A 24,128-nucleotide genomic window follows, 5' to 3' on the forward strand; every position below is an offset into this window, starting at 1 on the left:
TATTATGTAGTTGTGTTGTAAACAATGCTGCACAAACTAGTTTGTGAATGCAACAGGCCAAATCTGAACTTTTGACATCTTGATCTTGTATGAAGGGCTGGAACAGGCTTTTAACGTGTGTTTAGATGACCTCTGTCATGCAGAATGAAAAGGGACAAAACGCTCATTTGGTGATACTTGCAAATGAGACAGAAGAAGGAATGCATGGAATAACCCATACTGATATGCAAAAAATAAAAGATAAAAGATACCCTGTTGTTTCTGGCCTTCACAGCACCTAGACTGATTCCTTTCAGTCTTTTTTAGTAGAATTTAGTCAAAGGCATCACTTACAGTAAATCACTTCTCCAGGACAAGAGGTGTAAAGACACATTTGCTTTGAGTACATACGTGCTGCTGCTGCTGGTCTGTTGGGAAGCGATGATGAGGAGGCGCTGAGCAAAGGAGCTGATGAAGGGTCCAGGAAGCCGGTGGTGGTGGGGTGCCTCCTCTCCACTTGGCTCTGTCCTTCTTCCAGTAAACCTGATTCGACCCCTTGCTGCCTGCTCTGCTTGCTTTTGTCCAAGAGGTCCTTTCCAAAGAAGGCCTCCTGAGCATGACGACACAAAGCACTGGTCAGTTCTCAAAGGCCGCTTTTTCCTTTTTCAGAGAAGTCAGATTGCCATTTCTTATCATCGTACACATTGAAAGCCCATGAGAAGTGAAGGAGCTGAAACAGAGCAGCTGTGGGACTAACAGAGGTTGCTGCTGACCTCACTTTTGTCAGCACCTTCCTCCCCCAACCACTTATTTCCACAAGTCACCTACTATCCTCGGTGACATGCAACTGCAGCTGCCGGTCGCACCAAGACATTAAAAGCACGGTGCGTTGCTATCTCAATAATTAATGAAATATGCTTCACTGTGTTGGACCTTTAGGTTAAACTCAAAATCCCTTTCTCTGTAGTGGGATAAAGAGCAGGAGTGACAGATGTGGGCAGCTTAATGCACACCACAGATCTATGTTTTGGCCAACAGAAGGTGACACTGAGATAGCAGCTGGACACAAGAGACCTTGAAGTCATCTCGAATTATGCTTTTGTGGGTCAGTTCTCAACCCAAACAGAGATTATTTAAAGAGGACCATCAGAGAATGGTGACTGCCAGTAGGTTTTTCCTCTTCCTTAAAACTCAGCTAAGAGGCTTCAGGCACATAAGCTCTTTCAGTGGTTTCCAAACCTTCCCATGAGCAGTTAAATAAAGATTTGGACAGACCAGAGCATAAAATCAGTGCAAATAAAAAGCATGACAGTAAAACAAAAGAAATAATTTGTAATTAATTAAATGAGCTTTTTTTACTAATGAAATGACTCATTTTGAAAGGGAGGTCCTCTTCCACAATTTGCAGTATGAAAAATGTGCCTTTGTTGTTATTTATAGAAATTAATGCACAAAATATATAAATGTTCTAAAACAAAATTATTTAATATAAATTGGTTGTTTGAAATAATTCCATTATGTTTACAAAATGCTTCATATCTGAGAGGGTACATTAAGACAGGCAGAGGTAGGTGGTGCAAACCCAGAAAAATGAGCACAGCTAGTGAGGCCATACCTCACAACTATCACTGTTACCAGAAGATAAGCTTGGCGACATACCTGCAGGTAGGCAGGGAAAGCTTCCTCCAGTTTTGTTTTCTTCTTTCGGTAGCGCTTCTTGATTTTTTCTGGCACCTCTGGTCCAGGCGGCATCTCGTCCACAGGAGTATCAGGCAAAGTCTCTGACCATCCTATAATTAAAAAAAAACAAAACAATACAAGGCATTAAATGACAGCTGAAGGATGATGAATGGAGAGAAAGATGGTGCGTATGTGATTAGTTTACCCTCATCTTTTCCAACTGCAATCTCTGACACAGAGCCAGAGGAGTCCTTTCGACAGAGGGATCTTTTGGCTTTGGCTGGACCTTGACCTGGCCGGCTCCTTTGGCGGACCATGAACCCACCTATGCCTGGAGAAGAGAATGAATAAAACTTTTTGGAATAGGACACAGCATATCCCTACACAAAACATTCAAACAAGCTATGAGTATGATATGTATAAGGTGTACTGGCTTTATGGCTCTATTAATTGTCCTGTGCATTCAGCATAAATGCTCAGCAACACTAGACAGAGCCCTCAGTAAATCAGAGGCCCAGAGATGGCAGTGCTTTGCTACAGCTACAGTGTCGGGCATGTACTGCACCATTTCACGCATCAGAGGAGCTGTCTCCTTCAATCAGGTGCCCTACCCGGCCGGTACGGTTTCCTCTTCCTCTTCTTGCCGCCGTCGGCCCCCTTGGAGTCGTCTTCTGCCGGCTCTCGCTCCAGGCTCGAGTCGGACTTGGCCTCACAATCTAGGAGCTCAGCCTCTGCAAAGAGAGGACCATTGATGACGAGCGACAGCCCTGCTGCAGAGAAAACCCCAGCCAGGCCCCTCAACACAGCAAAAAGGTCAATTCTTTCTGAACTCCCTTCTGTGGCAGGACATTAGCCTGATTGAAATCAAGTTAAGCAAGTGTGTAACAAACAATCTATTCTAGTGGGACTTTCAAACATTTTACTTTAATTATCATTTTTCACACATGAACCAGGTAAAAAAAATCTGATGAGCATTAGAGGTCACTGAACAGCATTACTAATGTGGCATAAGTGCAGATCATCTCGATTATTAAAATGCAATTTTACAGAACTATACCTGAAAACTTCCATAACATTATGTAATATATAAGTGTTATTTGTTCATTTGTGTGATTTTAAAAACATCTCAAGTCCCACTGATAAAAACTAATACACCCAAATAAATAAGACGGCACAGATTTCCAAGTCACCGCTGTACGAAAAAAGCCTTGAATTAACAACCTGAGATGAAAGAGGGGGATTATGCAAGCAGACAACTACCTCTGTTGTCCTCCATGTCCTCATCACGAGAGAGCTCTAAGTGGGGGTCCAAAGGAGCCTGAAGCACTGCCACGCTGTTCTGGTTAATGATCTTCAGCTTCAGCTTGGGTTTGGGCTTCCTGCGCCGTGATGCTGTGGCCGACAAGCTTTGCAGTTGGCAAAGTCCTGACTCTGTTAAGCAAACTCCATCTTGAGTGTAGGTTCTTGAAAGATCTAATCAAAAAAACAAGACATCTTATAAGTATTAAAGAAAACAGTCTACTTTTTCCTCCACAATCCATTCGATTTATAGCTCCGAACTTACCCATTTCTTTAGCCTTTGTGACTATCTGCGTCATAACTGCAGGCTCAATGGTGTCTCTGGCCTTGGTTACAACTATAGAAGCCACACAGGACAAAAAAGTCATTTAAAACACAGCAGAAACAAGTGAATAAAGTGCTTTGGCACACTTCAGGATAAAAAAATGTGCTCCCACCTTTAGTGGTCTTGAAAGCTCGGCACATTGTGCAGTCGAAGCTACTGTCTGCAGCTTTTTCTACATCTTCCTCTGAATGGAGGCTCTGACAAGATGCATGGAACCATCTGGAGAGAAACAAGAGCTTCAGATAAGAGCCAAATTTGTATATATATGAAAAAAGAAAAGCATTATCAGGGACCAGTTCCCCTGAGTGGACAGGTTGTGTAGAAAGACTGCACACCTGTCACATTGGCGGCACTGCAGAATTGTGGTGCCTTCACTGTAGTCCACTAGGCAGATGGGGCACGTTGCAAGGCTGGCACAGGGGGCACACTGGGTGTAATTATTCTGCCACTCACACCTTAGGCCTGGGGTGGTTGCACCACACTGAGTACAGGACACACACCTGCAGGAGATGGAGAGGACAGAGGTCATTTTACTCAGGTAACTTCAAAAAGCATGAATACTTATTAACTGGGCTGCAAAAATACAGAAAACATGCTTTGCTGTCCCTGTCAGGAACACGTTTTGAGAGCACTTTTAAACATGTTTACAAAACAATTTAAGATTTTCTCTTCACACATATGAGTTGGGTTAAAAAGTCACCTTTTTTAAGACAACATTTTCAAACTAAGAAATTTAGTAACACCTATAAAGTAATCATTTCATTAATCAAGAAATGGTTGAAATGGCGAGTCGTAAGTTGCTGACAAGTACAGCAGACAAGCCAGCGTTCAGTTTATCAATGCTTTTAGTGACCTGAGAACAGCCTCTCACCTAAATGATGCAGCTCTGTGTGAAGCAGAGTAAGACAAGATGATCTAAGAGTTACACACCATTTGCACTTCCAGCTGTCCTTGGGCACGTTCTGCAGTGGAGGGTCCAGGCAGTAGGTGTGATAGCTGATGTCACAATCATCACACAAAAGCAAGCGGCCAGGATCTGTGGCCTGGCCACAGGCCTCGCACACCGTGCACTCCAGACAGCGCCAGCCTTTACTCAGTACCACCTTGGTGATCTGTGGAAGTAACGATCGGATGTAAATACAGACAACTGTGTTTGCCAGGAATGTTTTTCTGTTTTGCAAAATAAAAGTGTGATGTGCAAACTTTTAAATGAAGTCACCTTTATGCCAACACAGAATGGATGGTAACATTGGCCGCACTGAGCACAAGCCAAAAGACGGCCCTCTGCACCGAGGCCAAAACTCCCACACACCACACACATGTCCTAAAGAGGAAGCAGGATATCAGGAGTTAGTGACATTTTTGTTTTCCTTTTTCCTCAAATAAAAATGTGCAAAAGACAAAAAGTCACCCGTTTGTTGTATTCCCCTTTAAAACTTTCCATTTCAAACATTATTGATTGATCCCTGTTGTGATTTGTCTAACACAAGGGTTCCAACCCAAAACGTCAAACCGCAATACTGACTTTTCATCATTCCAACCACTACCACTGATATCATGAAACCCCCCCTAAAATATTAGTGAAATTATGTTCATACAGTTCAAGTTCATGACTTTGAAGACAAAAATCAAGAAACAATAAAACGCCATATGGTCCTGTATTACATAATTAACTGCAATTTCTGCAGGAAGTTTGTTGTAGCTCCTCAAGATTGATTTATCTCGAGTGCACACACTGTAAGGGAGGTGAATTCTTTTCTAACTTAGCAGTTTAGAGGATATTAAGATTGCAAGTTCGCCCTATCAGAGGCACAGCTCATCTCACATGACTGACGGGCGCCCTATAGCTGTTAAAGTCAAAGCATGCATCACGTCTAATATGGCCGCAACAGCCAATTTGCTTCAAAGATCTGTTTGAGAAAACAGATGGGTGGGGGAGGACTATGTTCATTAATTATACAGTCTAGGGTGAAAATAAATAAATTCATTGGATTAAAATAAAAAAATACCTGTTTTAGAGTAAAACTGTCATTGCTGGAAAATATAACCACTGTGTTGTGCATGGCATTCTCCTCGTCATCCTTGACTGGGTACTGTGTTTCGATTGTGGTGATCTGTGAAGTGGGGGTAAAGATACACATTGCTCAAAGAAAATAGTGTAAAAAAAGAAAAGAAGACAGCCAATGACAATTTGTATACACATACTGAAGAGTCATAGACACTACCCAAAACCATTAGCTTTTAATCTACATCATCCAAACAAATAACAAAACCTATCAATAATGTTCACTCTGCTTGCCATACCACACCCGTGTGTTCAGCTGGAGGGGGAACAAGCAGTGCTTTGCATATAGTGTGACATTTGGCTGTCATCCAGTTGATGGCACATACCCCAGGGTTGATGCTGGGACATGCTCCATTCTTGCCTCTGGCTCTGCCACGTCCAGCTCTACCTGACAGACCAGCACCTCTGGGTCTCCTTCTACCTGGAAAACCAGAACCTCGACCCTGTGGAGGTGAGACAAACATAATCAGAAAAAGCTGCGCAGAGGAGGAAAATGGGCAAAATTAAAATCTCTCAGCTTTAAAAGTGTAAACAGCAGACAAGGGGAAATCGTTTCTCTCTTGTGCCGACTCATCAGAGCGACAGTTTGCTCAGAGAGGCTGCAAGAAACCTTTGACTCTTGGCCTGTTGGACATTAGGAAGAGCATTTCTTTTAAACAGCTCTAGTTTGGTTATGTAATCAATGTCCCAGCAAATTCCTGCATGAATTTCTTCTTTAAAAAAGAGGTGTTGTGGTTTTACAAGGGTTGATAATGTCCCTCTACTACCCTCATAATAGCTGTGTATGATTTACAGTTAGAGAACATTCCTTCTTCTCACACTGGTGTTTTAGAAAATGTTTGTTTTAGCCTCTGTCTGAGATGCTTTGTTTTAGCTGCTGTCTCTTTAAGGCTCCCGGCTGCACAAAACCCCTTCCCTCTGATTGGTCAGCCTTCTGGAGGTCTGCTGGAGGCAGAGCTATGGGCAGATCTTGGTGTTTGTGAACCAGACCAGTTAGGGAATCCTGTACGACGACCTCATCATTTCAGAAAGTCATGTAAAGATCTTGTGAAGACCTTGTACTACTTTCAAAATGTGCCATTCCGGTCAGTTTACAGATTCAGGAATTTCTAAAACATCTGGATATGTAGGTGTTTGAAAATTTGCCACATTAAGTATCAGCATCTAACATAGTTAACATGTCTGAATAGGGGAAAGCATAATACCCTCCTTAATGAACACACAGATGTTAATGTACTCAGCTGCCATTCTGATAAGTCCTGACATTATGGGTTCTGAAAAGAGGTAACAATTGGCAATCTGGAGCTTTCAGAAATCTCTTATATCTTAATCTCAAGTCAATGTTCAATAAAAAAAAGAAAGAGAAGCCTGATACCCCTGATAAATTTGTTAATCAAAAAAACTGGCAGAAATTGTTGTCAGTGAGCAAGAGCATAAAAAAAAAAGTCACAAAGCTGTTGTTCCTGCAATGCGAGCTCCACTGTGGCCTTGGCATATTTCCGACAGGAGGCCCGTCTAATCACAACTGTCAAACTGAAGTCGAACTGAACCTTGCAGCACCTGCCCCCAAATCCCTTCCCATTTACCCCACGTCTGACACTGATCCCCGACCACAGCCCCTTCCCCCTCCACTGCGCCCGCTGATGGACACACTGTACGGTGGTGTTTAACCTGGACTGGACCCCTGCCACAGTGCTCAAATTAACCTTCACCCAGCTTTACTAAAAAGTAATGAGTGTTGCCTTGGCAACCCACTGCCGCAGACTTTTCACTGTGTTCAAAATCAAAAGGGAAGAAAGAAAAGTACTTGAACAGGTTTGAATGCAAAGAAGCAGAGCAGAGCTGAAAAGGGACCCATTCATCTATTAGCAGAGATGTTATATAAAAAATATAAACACATGAATGTCTTAGTCGACCGTCTATCTACCACATTAAACTTCAAATCTCTGAATTCAACCCCAAAACCAGCCATCCTGCTGTCAACACAGGGCGTGAATCATAGCTCTACCGACAGCGTTAGGTCCATAAATCTCATCACTGTAAGGTGGTAAACCTTGGCTTTTCATCTCAGTAACACTGGGCACACTGGGGCAGTGTGGGTAAACAGAGGGCAGCTGCTGCCCTGCTGTCTCTGCTGGGCTGCAGTATTTACCACTCTGATGCTCCAGCCTGGGCTGCCAGAGGACTGCCTGGTCTTTGGGACGTCCCACCCCTCTGGCTGGTCTGGTGACCAGGACAAGGGGGAGCTCACACTGCTATGGGGACTCCATGCACCCTAAGGTAAGGGGGAGGGTTGGGTGAGAGAAAGAGTGAGAGAGAGGGAGGGAGGGAGGGCGACAAAATGCAGCAACTTAAAAACAAAGCCAGCGTAGAAACAAAACATACAAAGGAGGATGTTAGAAAGATGTATGGAGCTGTAAATGTAGCCATGTGGGATTTCTCATGTACACACACTTTTCATTTAAAAGCACAGATGCAGTATTAGAAAGCAGCTGATGTGCCAAAATACGAGCAGGGTAAGTTATTAAGGCACGCTCAGTGTTAAGTCAATCCAAGTGCTTTTCATGCATCAAAGCTTAAGAGGAAAGTTTCTAAAAACTGGAGAGCACAATCATATTAGTTAGATTTCACGCAGCATAATGTGCCAGAGCATCACTAAACATGCAGCCGAAAAAAGAGGCCCTGCAACCTCTCGCCATGACAACAGAGTATGTTTGGCATGTTGACAGAGAGGGAATAATTGCATAAGTATGGCAGCTCATGAGCTCATCCAACAGCAGCATGCTGGACTGTAGCAATATTTAAATTTCTAGAATAGATTTCCCCAGGCCTTGTGTAACACATTAGTCTGAGCCATATGTTTACTTAAGAGAGAGGATATATCTGGGGAAAAAAATACACTTTGCGAACAAAGTGAGTCCTCCCTCATTCGCATCATTCATAATAGATTATAGCCATGGGTGTGATTCCCATTATTTCTGTCTGAGGAAGTCTGCAGTCATTGTCTCTATTGTAATTTATATGTTCTAACAACACTGGAACACTGACGTTTGTTGAGTTTTCCAAAGCGTATTACAGCTGATGGAGATGATTTGGATGTGAGAATGATCATGGTTACTGGTGACTTGATGTTCTTCTTCAATGGGAACACAGGATGGATATGAGATGAGAGATAGAAATGCTTCTTAGGTGGAATATGGTGAGGACACCAGAAGGTGTCTTAGCCGTAAAAACGTCATTTAACTAAGGTCTGCATGAGATAGTCATGAGATGCACAAACATGTGAATAAGGACTCGGGGAGTTGAAAAGAACATCCCTCCTCATAGTGCCGTCCTGTTCTGGAGTGCAGCAAACAGAGAAGTAAAACTCGACTGAGAAAATAGTTAAAATGTAATCGACGAACTAAAAATCGTATAAGCCGCAACAAACAACCAAATTTGACATAAACCTGCCTGAGCCACAGGACACTTAGACACACATATCAGCAGCTGGAAGCACCAACTTTAAACCTGTGTATTTTACACGTTCTGTCTCTGCCCTCATCCACTCTTCCAGCCTGTGACATGAAACACATCAGTGCTCCTTTTTGACATGATGTCATGGTTCATACCTGTTTGACTCTGGGCCTCCCAGGAGAGAACTTCCTCTTTGTGATGGCTGGTTTTCCCATTCCAATCTTAGGGGTGAGTGGTATAAGCGTGGTGGGTATTAGACTGCTGTGGTCACCCAGTGAAGGTAGCATCTGGGTCTGGGGTGCTTCTCTGGGAGATATCCCTCGCGCCAGAGGGGAGGGATGGCAAGGAGAGGAGACCATTTCAGCCAACCTCTCCACACACGTCTTGTGTGGTTTTTCCTCTGAAGACAGGCTGGAAAGTGACAGATTAGGCTTGCTCTCTGGTGTAGCGTACCTCTCTTCTGATGTATGAGAGGCTGAGGGCTTAACAGTCTCTGCCAGGTTCCTATGAAAAATACCCTCACTCCTCTCCTTGTTAGGTTCTTTTGGAGCACTTTCCAGAAAAGAAGCCCTGACTACATCCATACTCAAAGGCTGGGGGAGTGACACCTCCATTGGTTGGTCCGTGAAAGATACTGATGCAGTACTTTGTTCTTTGGTGGTTGAGATGATGGCCTTAAAATCCTTTGTGCTGGGGCTGGCGATGCCTTGCTCAGGGCAGGCCTCTGTCTTTGCTGGCTTCATTTGTAAAGTGGTATCCTCTGTCTGTAGTGTATCCATATGGACCTGGACTGGGAAAGACTCAGACTCCTGCCTGAGAGTCCCCAAAGACCCAGGACTCTCTGTAGACTGGACTCTAGCTGCTGGTTTAGTTTCTGTAGAAAGAAATAAAGAGTGGTAAAAAGGGCATGAAAAGATTTTAAAAACAATGAACAGGCTTCTTGCATGGCTTCTTCCATACAATTCTACAGGACATCTGTATGCCTACAGCTGCAGTAAAGTGATACTCCGGGATGGAACAAGTTGGGTCCTATCACAAGGTTTAAGGCAGAAATTACCCCTACAGCAGTGTTTTTGTGCAGCAGAAGCCCAGGGCGCACGCACCAAACACCCCCTCCCTGCTCCTCTGCCGGTTTCCTCTGCACTCAGACGGGGCCATTTTTTACTTGACAAAAAACACAAATAAACGGACTCCCACTGAAAAAATCTCATTGTGTCGTAAAACAGGCGCTACCTCCGCTGCAGAGCCACAGCTGGCTACGAGACGCTCGCTGCTTAGTGTATCAGTCCACAGCGTGCCAGATATAAACAAACGCAGGTAGTCTGCCAGGACGAAGAGACACAATGAGAACTAGAGCCTTATTTAGCTGTGTTTTTGTGTGAAAGTAACGCGCTGAAAATTCTCTAAATAAAGCGTGAATGCAGACCGATATCAGATTTTTTCAGTGGGAGTCCGTTTATTTGTGTTTTTGGTCAAGTAAAAATTGGCCCCGTCTGAGTGCAGAGGAAACTGGCAGAGGAGCAGGGAGGGGGTGTTTGGTGCGTGCGCCCTGGGCTTCTGCTGCACAAAAACACTGCTGTAGGGGTAATTTCTGCCCTAAACCTTGTGATAGGACCCAACTTGTTCCATCCCGGAGTATCACTTTAAAGTATGAAACAGTGACAATGAAGAACTGAACAGACAACGTAAGTGTACAAACCTGGTTTGAATTCTGTTAAGATTTCGTTGACAGACGTTTCTATCACCTTCCTTTCAACGTCTGCTTCCACTGAGACTTCTGCAATTAAGAAAATGTATAATCAAAAAGAAGATCTTAAATAATTACACATAAAAAATTGCACATTTTTAACAAACACTGATAAGACTGAAAAGGCTTGAACATAGAGACAGAGAGCTCAGAGAATAAAGAAAGGGACTCTGCAGAGTTTTTCATGCTTAGTAATCAAACAGACTTGGAGAACTGAGATTTTCCTGTTTGTTCCCATTCTTTGGACACAACATTTCACTTATCTGCTACTGATTTTACTGTCAAAATAAGTCATGGACTTTCTCCTTTTAGAATTCTTTCAGACAAAGACAAAATTAGGCAATATATCTTTTAAGCAAACAGAGAGAGGGAATTTTGTATGGGTCAAAAGCTTAAATTAAAAGAATATATCACATTTGGCTATAGATATAATCTTGAGTTGTATATTTACTTTATCACAGCATCAGCCTGAAAAGGGAGTGACCAAACTGTTAGCTGTATTTCTAAAATCAGACCCAAACAAGGTGAGCCTTTAAACTTAGACGACTGCAAAATATTTATGTAGTGTTTCAGCTCTCTATTTCTACTAGGTTGCGAAGTGTGCCTCCCAATCCTCTCTTCATTTGGTTTTGTATTATAGACCACAGAGCATTTGACTAGTCTGCTATGAATAGAACTAGTCATTCCTGGCTATTAGGCATCCACATGCCGAGCCAATACACTGCCAGAGGGCCTCTGACCGTACAGATAGCCTAGTCTTAACGAGGCACCCCCCATTTCAATCCACAAGTTCCCATGTCACACTGATCCTGACACGCACATGCACCTGCTAAGCATCTCTGCCAGGGAAGGGAGTAACCATGACAACCAACATCCCAGGGTCTGTGTGCTCTGAGCTCATGGCTGTGCAGCTTGCAGGTGCTCATCCGGTGCTGATGCCAGAAAGTCAATTAGGAGACGGCCCTCCAAGCATCTCCAGCCTTCAACTATTGACCAAGCTGAACACACATACTCATTCATATCAACCCCCAGCTTCCTATATCTCCTACAGTGAATAAGGTGATGGGTGAGATAAGTACACGGCTTTCATTAATGCAGCAGAGGACTAAATTTGGGTCCGTCTTGCAGTCGCGGAACGGATCCAACTGCATCTGTGAGTTGAGTCACAGATAGCCTGCTGTTAAACCCTGAGTGCTGGAGAATCCTGGCGGGTGCTAAAAGACCAGTTAATGACTTTTAATTACATTAAAAGTGTGGGCGGTTGGCAGCGTAGGCATGATCTCACATAACAATGCCAATCGGAAGATATAAAGTCAAGCTTTATAAAGATATCCTCCAGGGGACTGAGAGTATTCTGACATTTGTAGGGTAACTTTTTTTAAGGTACCAAACATAAAGCTTTAAAAGTCTTCTCTACAACTCATACTGGGATCAAGAATAGACCACATGACTTCAAAACTACAGAGAAGAAAGCATCACATTGCAAGCTGAATCCAATGATGAGGCAGTTCATGACCACAGGAAACAGCTAGTAAAACGAGAGCCCATGTGTACAGTGAGCTTGCAAGCTGTGTGAGCACTCATGAATGAGCCAGTGTAGCTCCCAGGCAGGTTTGCAAACAGGGGATCTAATAACATCACCATCATACTATTCCTTTCCAGTCTCTACTGCCAGTGGAGTCTGCTGTCTAGACAGAGTGGGCAGCGGAGCTACCACTAGCATCTCCAGCTCACGGGTTGATTTCACTGAAACTCCACAGCTCTACAGCAGGCACAGCGCACACAGGGTAGAGCGGAGATGCAGCTCTGAAATTTGTGCAGCTGTACCAGCATCACCAGGTCAAAGCATTGTTAGCGAATAGATGTGAGTAACCATTAGGCAAAATACTGAAAAGTCTAGTGTCTACAATTAAATTAGGGGAGCTCAGTGTCCCCTTGTGGTAGGAGGTCTGTAAGCCAGATGACGATGGCCGCATCAGTGAAATAATAGCTATGGGAGACATTCAGCAATTCGTCATCTTTGTGATTGGCATGTGGCTCTTTGTTAATAAAGTTTTGTTTCAGAGAAGACTGTGTGCCGCAAGGAGAAATACAGCCGCTGTCACACAGTAAGTGACGATTCTTTCAACCAATCAACAGACTGCAGTGTCGTAGCTCCACCTTCTGGGATCGGATCGTTTCAGTTTGGCACCCCTTCGGAAGGGTCTCAAAAAATGGGATGGCTCGTCTTGGTTATTTTGGGATCTATCCTGCGATTAGGCAGCGGACATGCAATTAAACGTGTGCTACGCCGAGGGGGACCAAACTGAACCGCTTGGTAGAAACGGGGCTTTTGTAGCACCAAATCACATCAAAAGTTGAGGTTACCTTTCCTATACCTTCTTCTTTCATTAAACAAACGTAACATCCTTAAGTATTTTATCTTGTGCTTTTTCTGTCTCTACATGGTAGCACGTTTACAACTCTCTGCTTTCTGCATCTTGCATGGCGGAGATCCACCCCAGTTAAAAAAGACGTGCACAGTAACGCTGAAACAGTTACTGGAGACCGTTGATTTCACACTTAGTTTGATAGAAATACATGTTATCATCTAACTATGTTTTCTTTAGTTTAGTTCTATTGCTATTTCTGTGTTTAAGTTAACAAATAAATCAGTACAAGCAGAAATGCTCCCTGTCAAACTGTGCGGTTTACATTCATCCTGATCAGTTTTGGGGAGACTGTAATGCTGATCAGTGCTGTGCTTGGGCTATGAATTCACACGCTCACATAACGCACCAGCTGATCATTAATACCCTTTCCGCTCCTACTGTAGTCACCTTTCTGCTGGCTCATTAGGACAGAAGTTGTATTTTGGCCATCTTTCCTCCCATTCTTTAAAAAAAATTATCATTGTTTTCCTCCAGCTTTTGGTGAAAAATCTTGAAAGCCTGTTAGCTTTTGTACCACACTGCTACTATGAGCATCTGTACAGGGGTGTGTCCAGACCTTCAGGCTTGGGTGGCACAATGACGGCAGCAGCATAGGTAGGGGTGGCCAGGGTGTGTACACAAATTATTACTACTTATTCTCTTCAACTTCTCTTTCTACTTTAACAACTAGTCTACTTTAACAGCCAGTCTAATAAATTTTAAGCATTGTTTTAGCTCCGACATGAAGAAGATCAATCTTTAAATCAAACCAAAAACAGGTGAGGACCCCTGCTAGGCCGTATAATTGGGAGAAACACTGGAGTCCATAAATGGGGATAAGGTGCTTTTCCATCAACTGGTTCAAAGTGAATGAACAAGGTTGGTTGCACAGCAAATGGCATGGCTATGCAATGCACATGGTTGTAGTCCATCAGTGAATAAAGAAAACACATAACCCCTTGAGCAATCTTCATCTGTGGTACAAAACTTCAAAGGTTCTGTTAAATTAAACCGGGTAACCTGATGTTGAGGAAAATTCAAAGAGCAGCAATAGCTCATCTGTCACATAGTTTGTCAGCCAATACACCAGCAATTGCCATTCATTAGCCATTCAATCTAGGTTGACTATTTTAGGGGCTATGGTTTATCATAAAGAAGTCAGATCTTATTAAGTTACCTTCAAAATTAAAAAAATGAACCTAACTCAACAGCATAAATCATCTCAGGCTCAGAGGTCTTTTGACTGAAACAAAGATAAAAAGCTGATGTATCATAGGCAGCTGCCTCATGTGTCAATCTCTTTCCACTCTGCTTCAACTTCTGTGTAGCCTACTAAGCTATGCAACGGAGTGAAACCTAAAGAAAAGCCACTCTGAAGTATTAACTTCCTATTCTTATAGACTGGCAGCACACACCACCTCCCCAGGAGACAGGAAGGAGAAACAAAGTACTTTTAATTTTCAAAACACAAAAGTTACAAAGACAAAGCAGTGGCTTTAATCTGCCGCTAGTAGGACACCATCTGGTTATTGGGGAGTCCTCAGAAAATCCTCCAAATAAAAGAGAGAGTGCTTCTCTCTGGTCTGAGTCCAAACAACTCCCAGCCCTTTCATCTGCAACAACTGCGACTTTCAAAACTTCATCAGTGCTGACATTACAGCCCGATTTTGTGTTGCATGGCCAAAACTTTTAAGTCCTTCTGCATGGCTGGAGGCTGAATGAATGGACCCTGAACTACAAAGATTCTCTTTCATTTTCAATATCATAACCTGGTCCCTGTGTGTATGGTGTGGTAAAATCAAAAGAGTAACATTCTTGGCTCATCCTTGCAATAACAAGATGTGATTAATATGCTGATAAAACAGATTGGATTCTCAGGAGGGGCACTTGAGTACAGAGGGAAATAAAGACTTCAAGATAATACGAGGATAGAGATCTGAGGAGTCAACTCCCAGTGTATAATCTAACCTTTTTGGAACAAAGACCCACCAGGCTTCTGGGCTGACGTGGCCAGCTTCTCCTCCTGGACGGTAGCCTGAACAGGCTCTGGATCTGAGTGCAATGGAACAGCGAGTAATTCCGGTTTGGGGTCATTGTGCATTTCAGGAGGCAGCTGAGTGCCAGATTCTAGGTCCGTGTGCTTTTTAGCCAGCTGTAGGCCAGTCTCAGAGTCTGTGTGCATGGAGGCTGGCTGAGGGCTGAGCTCTGGGCCGGTGTCCATATCCTCTGCCTGTAGCGGCTGCTCTGCAGCAGGAGACCTGCAGTTGGAACAAACATAGTCCTCTCTGGGGTGGATTTCTGCTTGGCCTGAGTTCTGACGCTCACACTCCAGGTGTAACCATCTGAAAGAAGTGCAGAGGAATGTTAAGGAATGGCTATCTGAAATCTTAAAATGTGACACATCAATTACAGTCACTTTCTTCTGTTTCCTTATGTAGATAAATAAAATATAGACAAGAAAAGGAGAGTTAAACAAATGTTCTGTACCTTTTACAAGTGTGGCAGAGGAGTAAGTCTTTTTGATGCTCAGGGTCCAGGATGCAGGCACATGTAGGACAGCACAGAGCGGGGTCCTGGTTTTGGACGCAGTTCTCACACAGCAGGCTGGTGTGGTGCCATAGCCTGCTGGTTCGTGTTCCACATTGGATGCATACTCTGCAGTTCTGAGAAGTAAATGAGGCTTTTAGTTATATAGCATTGATAGCCATTCACGTCCAAGGTGAGGTTAACTGCTATTCTGATTTGGACCTCAATGACATAATTGGGAAATAAGCATTTGTCAAGTCTGCATGTCTGTGGTTTTCTGGCAACGTTTTTGAAGCAGAATAGGGGGAATATGACTGAAACACAAAATCAGTGTTTATGGACCTCTATGCCATGGATTTATGAGGCAATTTGTTAAATACCAGAATTTAATAAATACCACCAGTGCAAACATATAAATATTGAACACGTTCCTGACTTATTTTAGACTTAAAAGAATCAAACTTTTTCAAACACTGGCACCATATAAATCGAGTTCTGGCTACATCGCTCCATGACTGGCTGCAACATTCTGCCAAGTAGAGTTACAAATGGCCGACACTTTAAATCAAAGCAGGTTGCCATTAATCCAAACATGGAGCACAGCTTTGCAAGCTGACAAAAGTCCCACTGCTCTTCAAAAAGCACTGGAACAGTTTGGTTGAGCGCAGCGCTGTGAGCGCCAGAGCCACAGAGAAGCACAAGCAAAATCCATGGCAGCCTGTGTTTTTGATGAGATACCCACATTGACAGCGTGCACCAGCAGGCAGAGCCGCTTTGGGTTAAAAACGTGTTCATTTGGCTTCTATTTCAGTGACAGGCCTCTGAAGTGCTGCTGTTCTTTTAAAACAGCTTTTTGGAGTTGAGTATTTTGCTCATACTGGTAATGAAGAGAGGCTGCCAGAAATTTGACAAAGCCTTCGTGTCACAACTCAGGACACTTCTTTTCAACTGCAGAATATCATGACACACTGAAAAAGAAAAATACAAAAAGTCTTAGCTACAATTGAGCAATAATTGCAAAAGCCATATTTTGTTAAGATATCCCAATTTTAGACTGAGTAAAAAACGTTTAAACAATGAATGTTGGGCAACTTTTAGATAAATATACTCCTAATAACTGTTTCCAATACCAGGATGTTGAGAGATATCCTTGTAATATGTTTGGTTTTAGTACAAGGAAAATATGTCAGACTTAAAAAAAGTAGAAAATACAATAAAGACTTGTGACACTAAATCTCCATTTTCTAAATCAAAACACAAACCAGCCAATCAATGGACGGAAATCATCCACAGGAACTTGACAGAGCATTATAAGTGAAAACAGATTATTGTTTGCTTTGACCTTCTGCAGCACAACTGAACTATCTACAGTCTGATCTACAGTCTGAGGAGGGATGGGGTTTGATGGTGAGCGCCCAGGAGGAGTGAGTGGGCTGGTTGTCTTCATGTGCTGAGTCAGATAGAGAAGCCAAGTGCAAGGACCTATCGTCGCCTACTGGCTCTATTGCTGCGACCTCCACCGACTGCGGGAACAATCTGGGTTAACCTGCCGCCTGAATGACAAGTACACCATTTACCCTATCGGGGGCTGTTGGGTGAAACCGCTCTGAGGGGGTGCGTGTGATCGCTATGCACACACATATATAATATGCTTTCTCAAGGCACTGACGCCAAACTGAAGCCTTTGAAAGATCAGCAAGTGTGAGTCACTTTACCACAGGAAGCACAAATACACACCACTCGATAAAGTCATATGCTTAAGGGTGGTAGACAGATATGCCTGAGTTAGAACTCATATCGTGATTCATATCCAAATGAATGTTACAGTTTTATAAAATAATCCGCTTGATTCCTGTTTGCAACAACAATTAGGATTATCTTGTTCACTTGGTTGGTCCAATTTTTCTCAGTTGCCAGCCAGAGTAGCCCAAGTGTTATACCCAACAAAATATTCTGTCCAGCATCATAAAGCCTTTCCTACCTTACATCTCCAGCCGTTGGTGGGCAGAGAGTCCATAGCAGGTTGGAGACAGAAGGTGTGGTAGCCTTTGTCACACATGTCACACACCAGCATTTTAGTGTCCTCCCCTGGGTTCCTACAAACACAGAAAAGCGGTTTTCTAAAGAGAACAGCAAAAGACTTTGATACACTGCTCATTTACTTTAAGATTATGGTTTTTAACCTCTCAGCTGAGCACATCAACTCTTTGATTCTTTCAGTAGTGCACAACAACAGCAGGGAAATTTCAAGAGACTTTCATTTCTTTCTTTGAACTGGTCTGACGTTTCAACTGAATTGGTTATCAGTCTTAAGGAAAATGTCGCTTCCATTTATACTGATGTGAAAGAATTAATGAATGCATGAGGTAAAAGAGAACAAGCCTCCTCCTCCTAAAAGAAGCAATGTCTGCCCTCAATATTTCTGCATTACATGCAGGAGGATTTTCTGAGAGCAAATTCAAGCATATTTCTTGCCAACACTTTATAATTCCCAGCTGCTTGTTTGCAGAATTAACACTGGGATGAGTGGCTGCTGAGAATTGGAGTGGTCAAAGTAGGTGAACAAAGGAACTATTTTCCCAGTGTCACTTTTGGTATGCCAAAATATGAACCCAGCAGAGAGATATGCTTGAATGTTTCTGTGCTTCACAATACGTGTGGGTTGTAGGTTACTAATTTTAAGGCTGGAAATGAGTAAGGCTTTAGAATTGGCTGTAAAAAAAAAGACAAGCTGACTGAAAACAAACAAGTGGCAGTTTCCAAACTTCTTTTATTAATACTAGACTTATTTAAAATTGTTTAGGCTTCCGAATCAAAAGTCCTGATATCAGTAAAGGGTTTCCTCCAGGATTTTTTTAAACTGTGGAGGACTACGATCATTTACATGCAGCGGAAACCCTGCAGTGGTCCATCAAAAATATGTTTTGTTATAGAAAGAGAAATCTTAGGCAAGTCACCAAAGTTTCTGACAAAAATCATGAACACGTTCCTGTCTTAAAAAATACCATGCAATGCAGTAATAAAATGCTACTGGGGCTCTCTATGTAAATTTAAAATCGAAAACTCAACGGATAGTGTTCACCTCAGGCAGACAGGACTGATTAAGCTCCTGTGCTGTTTAAATAAGGTCAAAGGTTACAAGACTGAGCTGCGGGGTGCAACATCCAGTTAGCTCCTCTCAAGCCCCAGTGGTAAACAAACCAGCAGTAAGCACCATGCCTGGTAGCTATCGAGAAAATAAGTAAGACGAAGAGTGGACGAAAAGCTGGAGAGCACAGAAACGTTCAGACGGAGATGTATTATTTAGGCGGGGGGGAGAAGGGGCTGACTCACTTGCAAGTCTGGCAGATTTTGCACTCAGGGCACTGCCATCCTGCCCTCCTTAGAGGGGTCACGGCCATGTCCAGGCATATCCCGTGGTAATGCTGACCACAACTGGTGCAGAAGAGCTGGTCCAGTAGGTCCCCTGGGCTGTCACATAGTGCGCAATTTACATCGTCCACAACTGGAGGCAGGAAAATAGAAGAAAATCAGAGAGGCGATCACACATGGACAAAAGAGTGGATACAATGTTTTTTAGTTAATAATAAAAATAACGGTTTTATATCAACAAATCTAAATGAAGTAAACTTACATTTGTGAATGGCCAATTCACTGTGCTCTGGGCAGAGGAGTGACAGACTCCTGATATCCTGAAAGGTCCCAGCTGCCCCCGCACAGGGGTAATGGTAGAGTTGAGCACATCCTTCAGCACAGCACTTAATGGATGCTCCAAGGCGCTTACAGTATGCACAGTGCTGCAGATAGAGAGGCAGAGAAAGAGGAGAGAGATGGATCATCAAATATGTCTGAAATGTCCTCATCTGCCTGCCCCTATAATTAATAAAGTCCCTGAACAGTGACAGAAACATCAAAGTCTAAAACATGTCTATTACATTTTTTATGAATGATTCAGCTTATGTTAAAGATGGTATTTTATCCTCTAATGTCTCTTTGGGAAAAGTAGTCATTAGATTTCTCAGCTTAGGCTCCAACCCCCTGTTTAAACTCTGTATTTTGCCCCTGATGATCACATTCATGACAGAATCCCAGTCACCCCGTCTCTCTTGGTGCTATAAGTGTGCAGTAATAGCCACTCCGGAGATCAAGTGGAAGACTTGCTGATGGGCCACACAACCAATGGGCTGCAAATGCAATCGAAGAGCTGCGAGCTGTGCTGCTGCTAACACTGAGAGCTAAGCTGCCATGGGAGCTCAGCTCTGTTGAGTGGCGTGACCTTTTCCATTTCACAGCTGAGAGATCCACGCTGCCGGGCCGACCTTTACCAGCCAGTCTGATCCATCAGGTTTGCTGTGCCTCACTGAAGCAGTCCCTCCCTGCTGCCCCAACACATTAAGATGGTGTTAACACCTATTAGTCCTCAGATGTTCTCCCATGACTCACCTTTGTGCTCCCTGAGTCAATGGCTCTGTCCACATTAAGCAGAGATTGTCCCTCGCCCTCACAAACACCTTCGGACCACAAGGCACAACTCTGATGTGCCCAGCATTGCCCTGAAATAGTAGAAAATAGTAGCTATGATGTTGGCAAAAATTCAAATCAAATAGATCTTTTATGCAAATTCTGTATCATTATATTAGAGAAGTGTCAACTGATGCTACATAGATAGAGCTTACCTGACTCAAAGAGAGACTGGACATTGAGATCTTGTGGAAGGCCAACATGAGAGAGCTCATCCCAAAATCGACTTGTTGGGTCTGGTTCTTCCTGGCAGCATTCAGACCCACTGAAACAAAGGAAAAGGTTTACAGAGAAAGCTAAGCATCACCAAAGGACAGCTAAAAGATATTCTATGCAGGAAATAGACAGCCCGAATCAACCTAGGAATGAACTAAGAGTAGAGGCATAAATCTGGAGGATGATGTGCTTTTTTTTTTCTCTTTTTTTCAAAAGCGAAGATACGAAGACAGAGAATGAGCTGGGGGAAAATGTTAGAGAGCAAATAAAAAGGCTGTGGGGGAGGAGGGAGAGGAGGAGGAGGAAAGGGAGGAGGAGGAGGAGGAAGAAGAAGAGGGCCATCTTGTTTGGTGTGTGCACAAGAGGCTGGCTGTTCTGTCTCATAAAATCTGTTGAAAAGGATGTGTTTCCCCCAGTCCCTGGCTTGAACTAGTGAGCTGCATAGCATGCGGAAAATGTGGAGAGGGAGCATTAGCATTTAAAAAGGACCCAAGTTCCAGTAAACAAAGCAATGGCCAAAATCAAGAGACCGGTGTCTGGAAGCATGATGGCACACTCATGACAGAAGCAGAGCTGACAGCTTATTGTTCACAGACGAAGTTTCATCACCCTTTATGAAATGATCTTTTCCCACCTTCTCACTTTTCCATACTTTTTCCACTCAATCCTCCACCTCTGCCTCTCTAACAAATCAATATATAATTTCTCCTCCTGGCCTGTGCTCTCTACCATGCCTCTGTGTGGCTTAACAGATGACCAGCCCCCATGACCAATCACAGTGCAGCAACACAGCGGCTACTGGTTGGCTTGGCATGAGGCCAGAGTCATACTGCTCCCACTGCCCATTACGTCACTGGGAGCCTAGAGAGACGCCCAATTGGTTCCAAAGGGGCAAAACAAATTAGGCTGTTCTCCAGAGAGTCCGAGGAGGGTTCTTTGTTGGCAGTGAGTGCAAAAATGTGAGGGCTCAGACACATACGCACGGGAAAAGGCTCACGTGCACCTTTCACCTGCTGAGGCAACACCTGAGTGTGGGGACACTGACTGCAAAGGGCAAAGTAATTATTCCGCCTTTTGATGAAGAATGACGACACAACCTAGTGATAAGGAGGAGCTAACCACAGGCACATCACGCTGTCTGGACTAACTTCAGTCACGCCAGTGTCAGCCAGGCCGTTTTACCTTGTCTTCTCCCTCTGTCCTGAGGTGGTCTCTCCTGCCATTTTTGGCTGAGTGGTTTTATCGCCATCGCTGCTTTCGCTCGGTGACTCTCCTCCACCCTCATGGCTGAGTGTGGTGCTGAATACTCGCAGCTCCCCCTGACCCAGCAGGCTACGGCCACCACAGTAACAGAAGGCACAGAGACGCTCACTGAAACAAAGAAAGTGGGTGTTTAATTATATATACCTATTGTGGCTTAATAAAACAGCACATATGTCATCATGAATTAAGGCCTCTTTCCTCTGAGACCGCCTGGGTACTGGCACACGTATGAGGGTCTACATTTAGTGCAAACGCACCCAGATAAAACTGTTCCCACACAAACATACATAGAAAATCTTGTGCAATCCATGTGTTACATAGCAAACAGCCATAATATTTGTTTCATTAAAGTGATACTCAGGGATGGAACAAGTTGGGTCCTATCACAAGGTTTAGGGCAGAAATTACCCCTACAGCAGTGTTTTTGTGCAGCAGAAGCCCAGAGCGCTCGCACCAAACACCCCCTCCCTGCTCCTCTGCCGGTTTCCTCTGCACTCAGACGGGGCCATATTTTACTTGACCAAAAACACAAATAAAAGGACTCCCACCGAAAAAGTCTGATATCAGTCTTGGTCTGCATCCACGCTTTATCTAGAGAATTTTTAGTGCGTTACTTTCACACAAAAACACCGCTAAATAAGGCTCTAGTTCTCATCGTGTCTCTTCGTCCTGGCAGACTACCTGCGTCTGTTTATATCTGGCACGCTGCGAGTGCGGACTGATACACCAAGCGGCGAGTGCCTTGTAGCCAGCTGTAATGCAAACTAATGAGAACTAGAGTCTTATTTAGTGATGTTTTTGTGTGAAAGTAACGCGCTGAAAATTCTCTGAATAAAGCCTGAATGCAGACTGATATCAGATTTTTTTCGGTGGGAGTCCGTTTATTTGTGTTTTTGGTCAAGTAAAAATTGGTCCCGTCTGAATGCAGAGGAAACCGGCAGAGGAGCAGGGAGGGGGTGTTTGGTGCAAGCGCCCTGGGCTTCTGCTGCACAAAAACACTGCTGTAGGGGTAATTTCTGCCCTAAACCTTGTGATAGGACCCAACTTGTTCCATCCCGGAGTATCACTTTAAGCTTAGCATGCAACAGTTTATACCACTAATGCTCTTTTAAAGAATCACCATATGATTCTACCGTTATATACAAGTGTTTCATACTACATGTGTCAGAGCGTTTGAAGACAAAGTCACAGAAAAGTTGCCAAGAGCTGGAAAGTTAAGATATAAAATGTGTGATAAATATTTATCACTTTTAAAGCATACGATGGCCTTGTTAATAAGATCCCAGGAGACGTTGCTGGTCTGCCCTCCATCACTAACATTGATAGCAGAGACAGACCAGGAGATTGATTACAACCTTTAACAGAGTGGCACCTGGGAGAAGCCTCCACCAGCTGATGATCCCATTTAAATTTCACCATGCATGTGGGGTAAACAGCATACAGCATAGCAAAACAGGAATGCAAAGTTGTGTTCCAATGTTTTTTTTTTCCTATTAGATATGGATAAAAGAAGGGTAAACACACAGGGGTTGCTATATTTCAAAACATAATGGTTCAGATTAAGTTTAGTGTTTCCAACCTGCTTTTGACTTCCCTCCTCGCTGGGACAGATGGTCCTGCTGGACACTCGGCTGGAGGGCTCTGGGCCAGAGGGGAAGAGGGCTTGTCCTCCTCTGGTACCTCAGTGGTCACCAATTCCTCAGTTTCCACTGGCTGGATCAGCGTCTCTGATGGAGAGCAAATAAAATAAAAAAAGTAGAAGTCAGCGTTAAATCTAGATAGAACCATCTCAACTTTGACCTATCAACTCTGGGATACATGAGAAATTATGAGTGAAAAAAAAAATCAGCAAGCAGTTTCTCACCAATACAAGCTGTCTAAGGGCAGGTTGATTGTATTCTAGTCAGTTTCCTCCAGGTCAATAACACATCCTTTATTAGCAAAACGGATGTTAAAATATGGGAACCATATGCTCCAGCACTGATTACACTGAACCCACAGGGAACATCTCACTCTTGTACAGAATGGCAATTACAACTGAGGCAGGGAGGAAAGAAAACAAGAGTCGTAGCAGCAAACTGTCTCAAAAAGTGGGGTTTGACTTTAATGGGGAAATTCTTTTGGACTAAATGCAGCTAAACCCAATTTGGTCACTATCATGAGCGCTTTTGATCTGAATTGCAAAAAAAAGACTCAATTCACCACGCTAATCATTCAAAACAACTTCCCAATGTATCTCTCACTGAGACTTCAGGCCATGCAAAATTTTATTAACATTTCATTGATGTAATTAGGCTAATAGTGGGATGAGTCAGTGTCATCCAACCAAATTACACAAGGAGAAATTCAGCCTCATAGTGACTGAATCACAAAGGCACCTGTAGAAGACTTAATACAGCTTTGTGATACGACGAAGGAGTCAGACATTGTGTAACTGTGTTAATAAGACTAAATATTTGGCAGCAGCTTAGTTATTAATTTAAACATGTCTGATCTTAAATTTTCAAAATGAACATAGATTACAGTATGTCATCTGGTTCATTTATATTTAAAACTTGTACAGAGACGATTAACATTAAACATTTAGGCTACAGTGTACATGTGAGGGAGAAAAATGTTATACATCATATCAACAGGAAC

At 43.3% G+C, this 24,128-nt stretch overlaps 1 protein-coding gene across 8 annotated transcripts in view; it reads right to left on the reverse strand.

The window, feature by feature from the left end:
• kmt2cb (lysine (K)-specific methyltransferase 2Cb) overlaps positions 1-24,128 on the reverse strand; it is a 65,300-nt gene that overhangs the window by 22,667 nt on the left and 18,505 nt on the right. For 6 of the 8 annotated variants that reach the window (XM_074689165.1, XM_074689164.1, XM_074689170.1 and 3 more), the window contains exons 4-27: positions 23,068-23,215; positions 21,408-21,596; positions 20,165-20,274; positions 19,932-20,041; positions 19,123-19,285; positions 18,822-18,993; positions 17,470-17,584; positions 15,450-15,625; positions 14,931-15,304; positions 10,504-10,581; positions 8,960-9,678; positions 7,501-7,623; positions 5,675-5,791; positions 5,293-5,397; positions 4,503-4,607; positions 4,214-4,395; positions 3,619-3,783; positions 3,396-3,502; positions 3,224-3,295; positions 2,920-3,132; positions 2,271-2,390; positions 1,865-1,990; positions 1,639-1,769; positions 391-589 (exon numbers count right to left, since the gene is read on the reverse strand). In XM_074689165.1, coding sequence (XP_074545266.1) covers positions 391-589; positions 1,639-1,769; positions 1,865-1,990; positions 2,271-2,390; positions 2,920-3,132; positions 3,224-3,295; positions 3,396-3,502; positions 3,619-3,783; positions 4,214-4,395; positions 4,503-4,607; positions 5,293-5,397; positions 5,675-5,791; positions 7,501-7,623; positions 8,960-9,678; positions 10,504-10,581; positions 14,931-15,304; positions 15,450-15,625; positions 17,470-17,584; positions 18,822-18,993; positions 19,123-19,285; positions 19,932-20,041; positions 20,165-20,274; positions 21,408-21,596; positions 23,068-23,215 — 4,119 coding nt within the window. The remainder of the gene's footprint in view (positions 1-390; positions 590-1,638; positions 1,770-1,864; positions 1,991-2,270; positions 2,391-2,919; positions 3,133-3,223; positions 3,296-3,395; positions 3,503-3,618; positions 3,784-4,213; positions 4,396-4,502; positions 4,608-5,292; positions 5,398-5,674; positions 5,792-7,500; positions 7,624-8,959; positions 9,679-10,503; positions 10,582-14,930; positions 15,305-15,449; positions 15,626-17,469; positions 17,585-18,821; positions 18,994-19,122; positions 19,286-19,931; positions 20,042-20,164; positions 20,275-21,407; positions 21,597-23,067; positions 23,216-24,128) is intronic. The other 2 variants (XM_074689166.1, XM_074689169.1) reach the window with 2 other exon arrangements.

This window comes from Halichoeres trimaculatus, unplaced genomic scaffold (assembly GCF_033239565.1).
Source record: "Halichoeres trimaculatus isolate MK-OKI-2021-1 unplaced genomic scaffold, fHalTri1.1 fHalTri1_scaffold_15, whole genome shotgun sequence".
NCBI classification, from domain to species: Eukaryota; Metazoa; Chordata; class Actinopteri; order Labriformes; family Labridae; genus Halichoeres; species Halichoeres trimaculatus.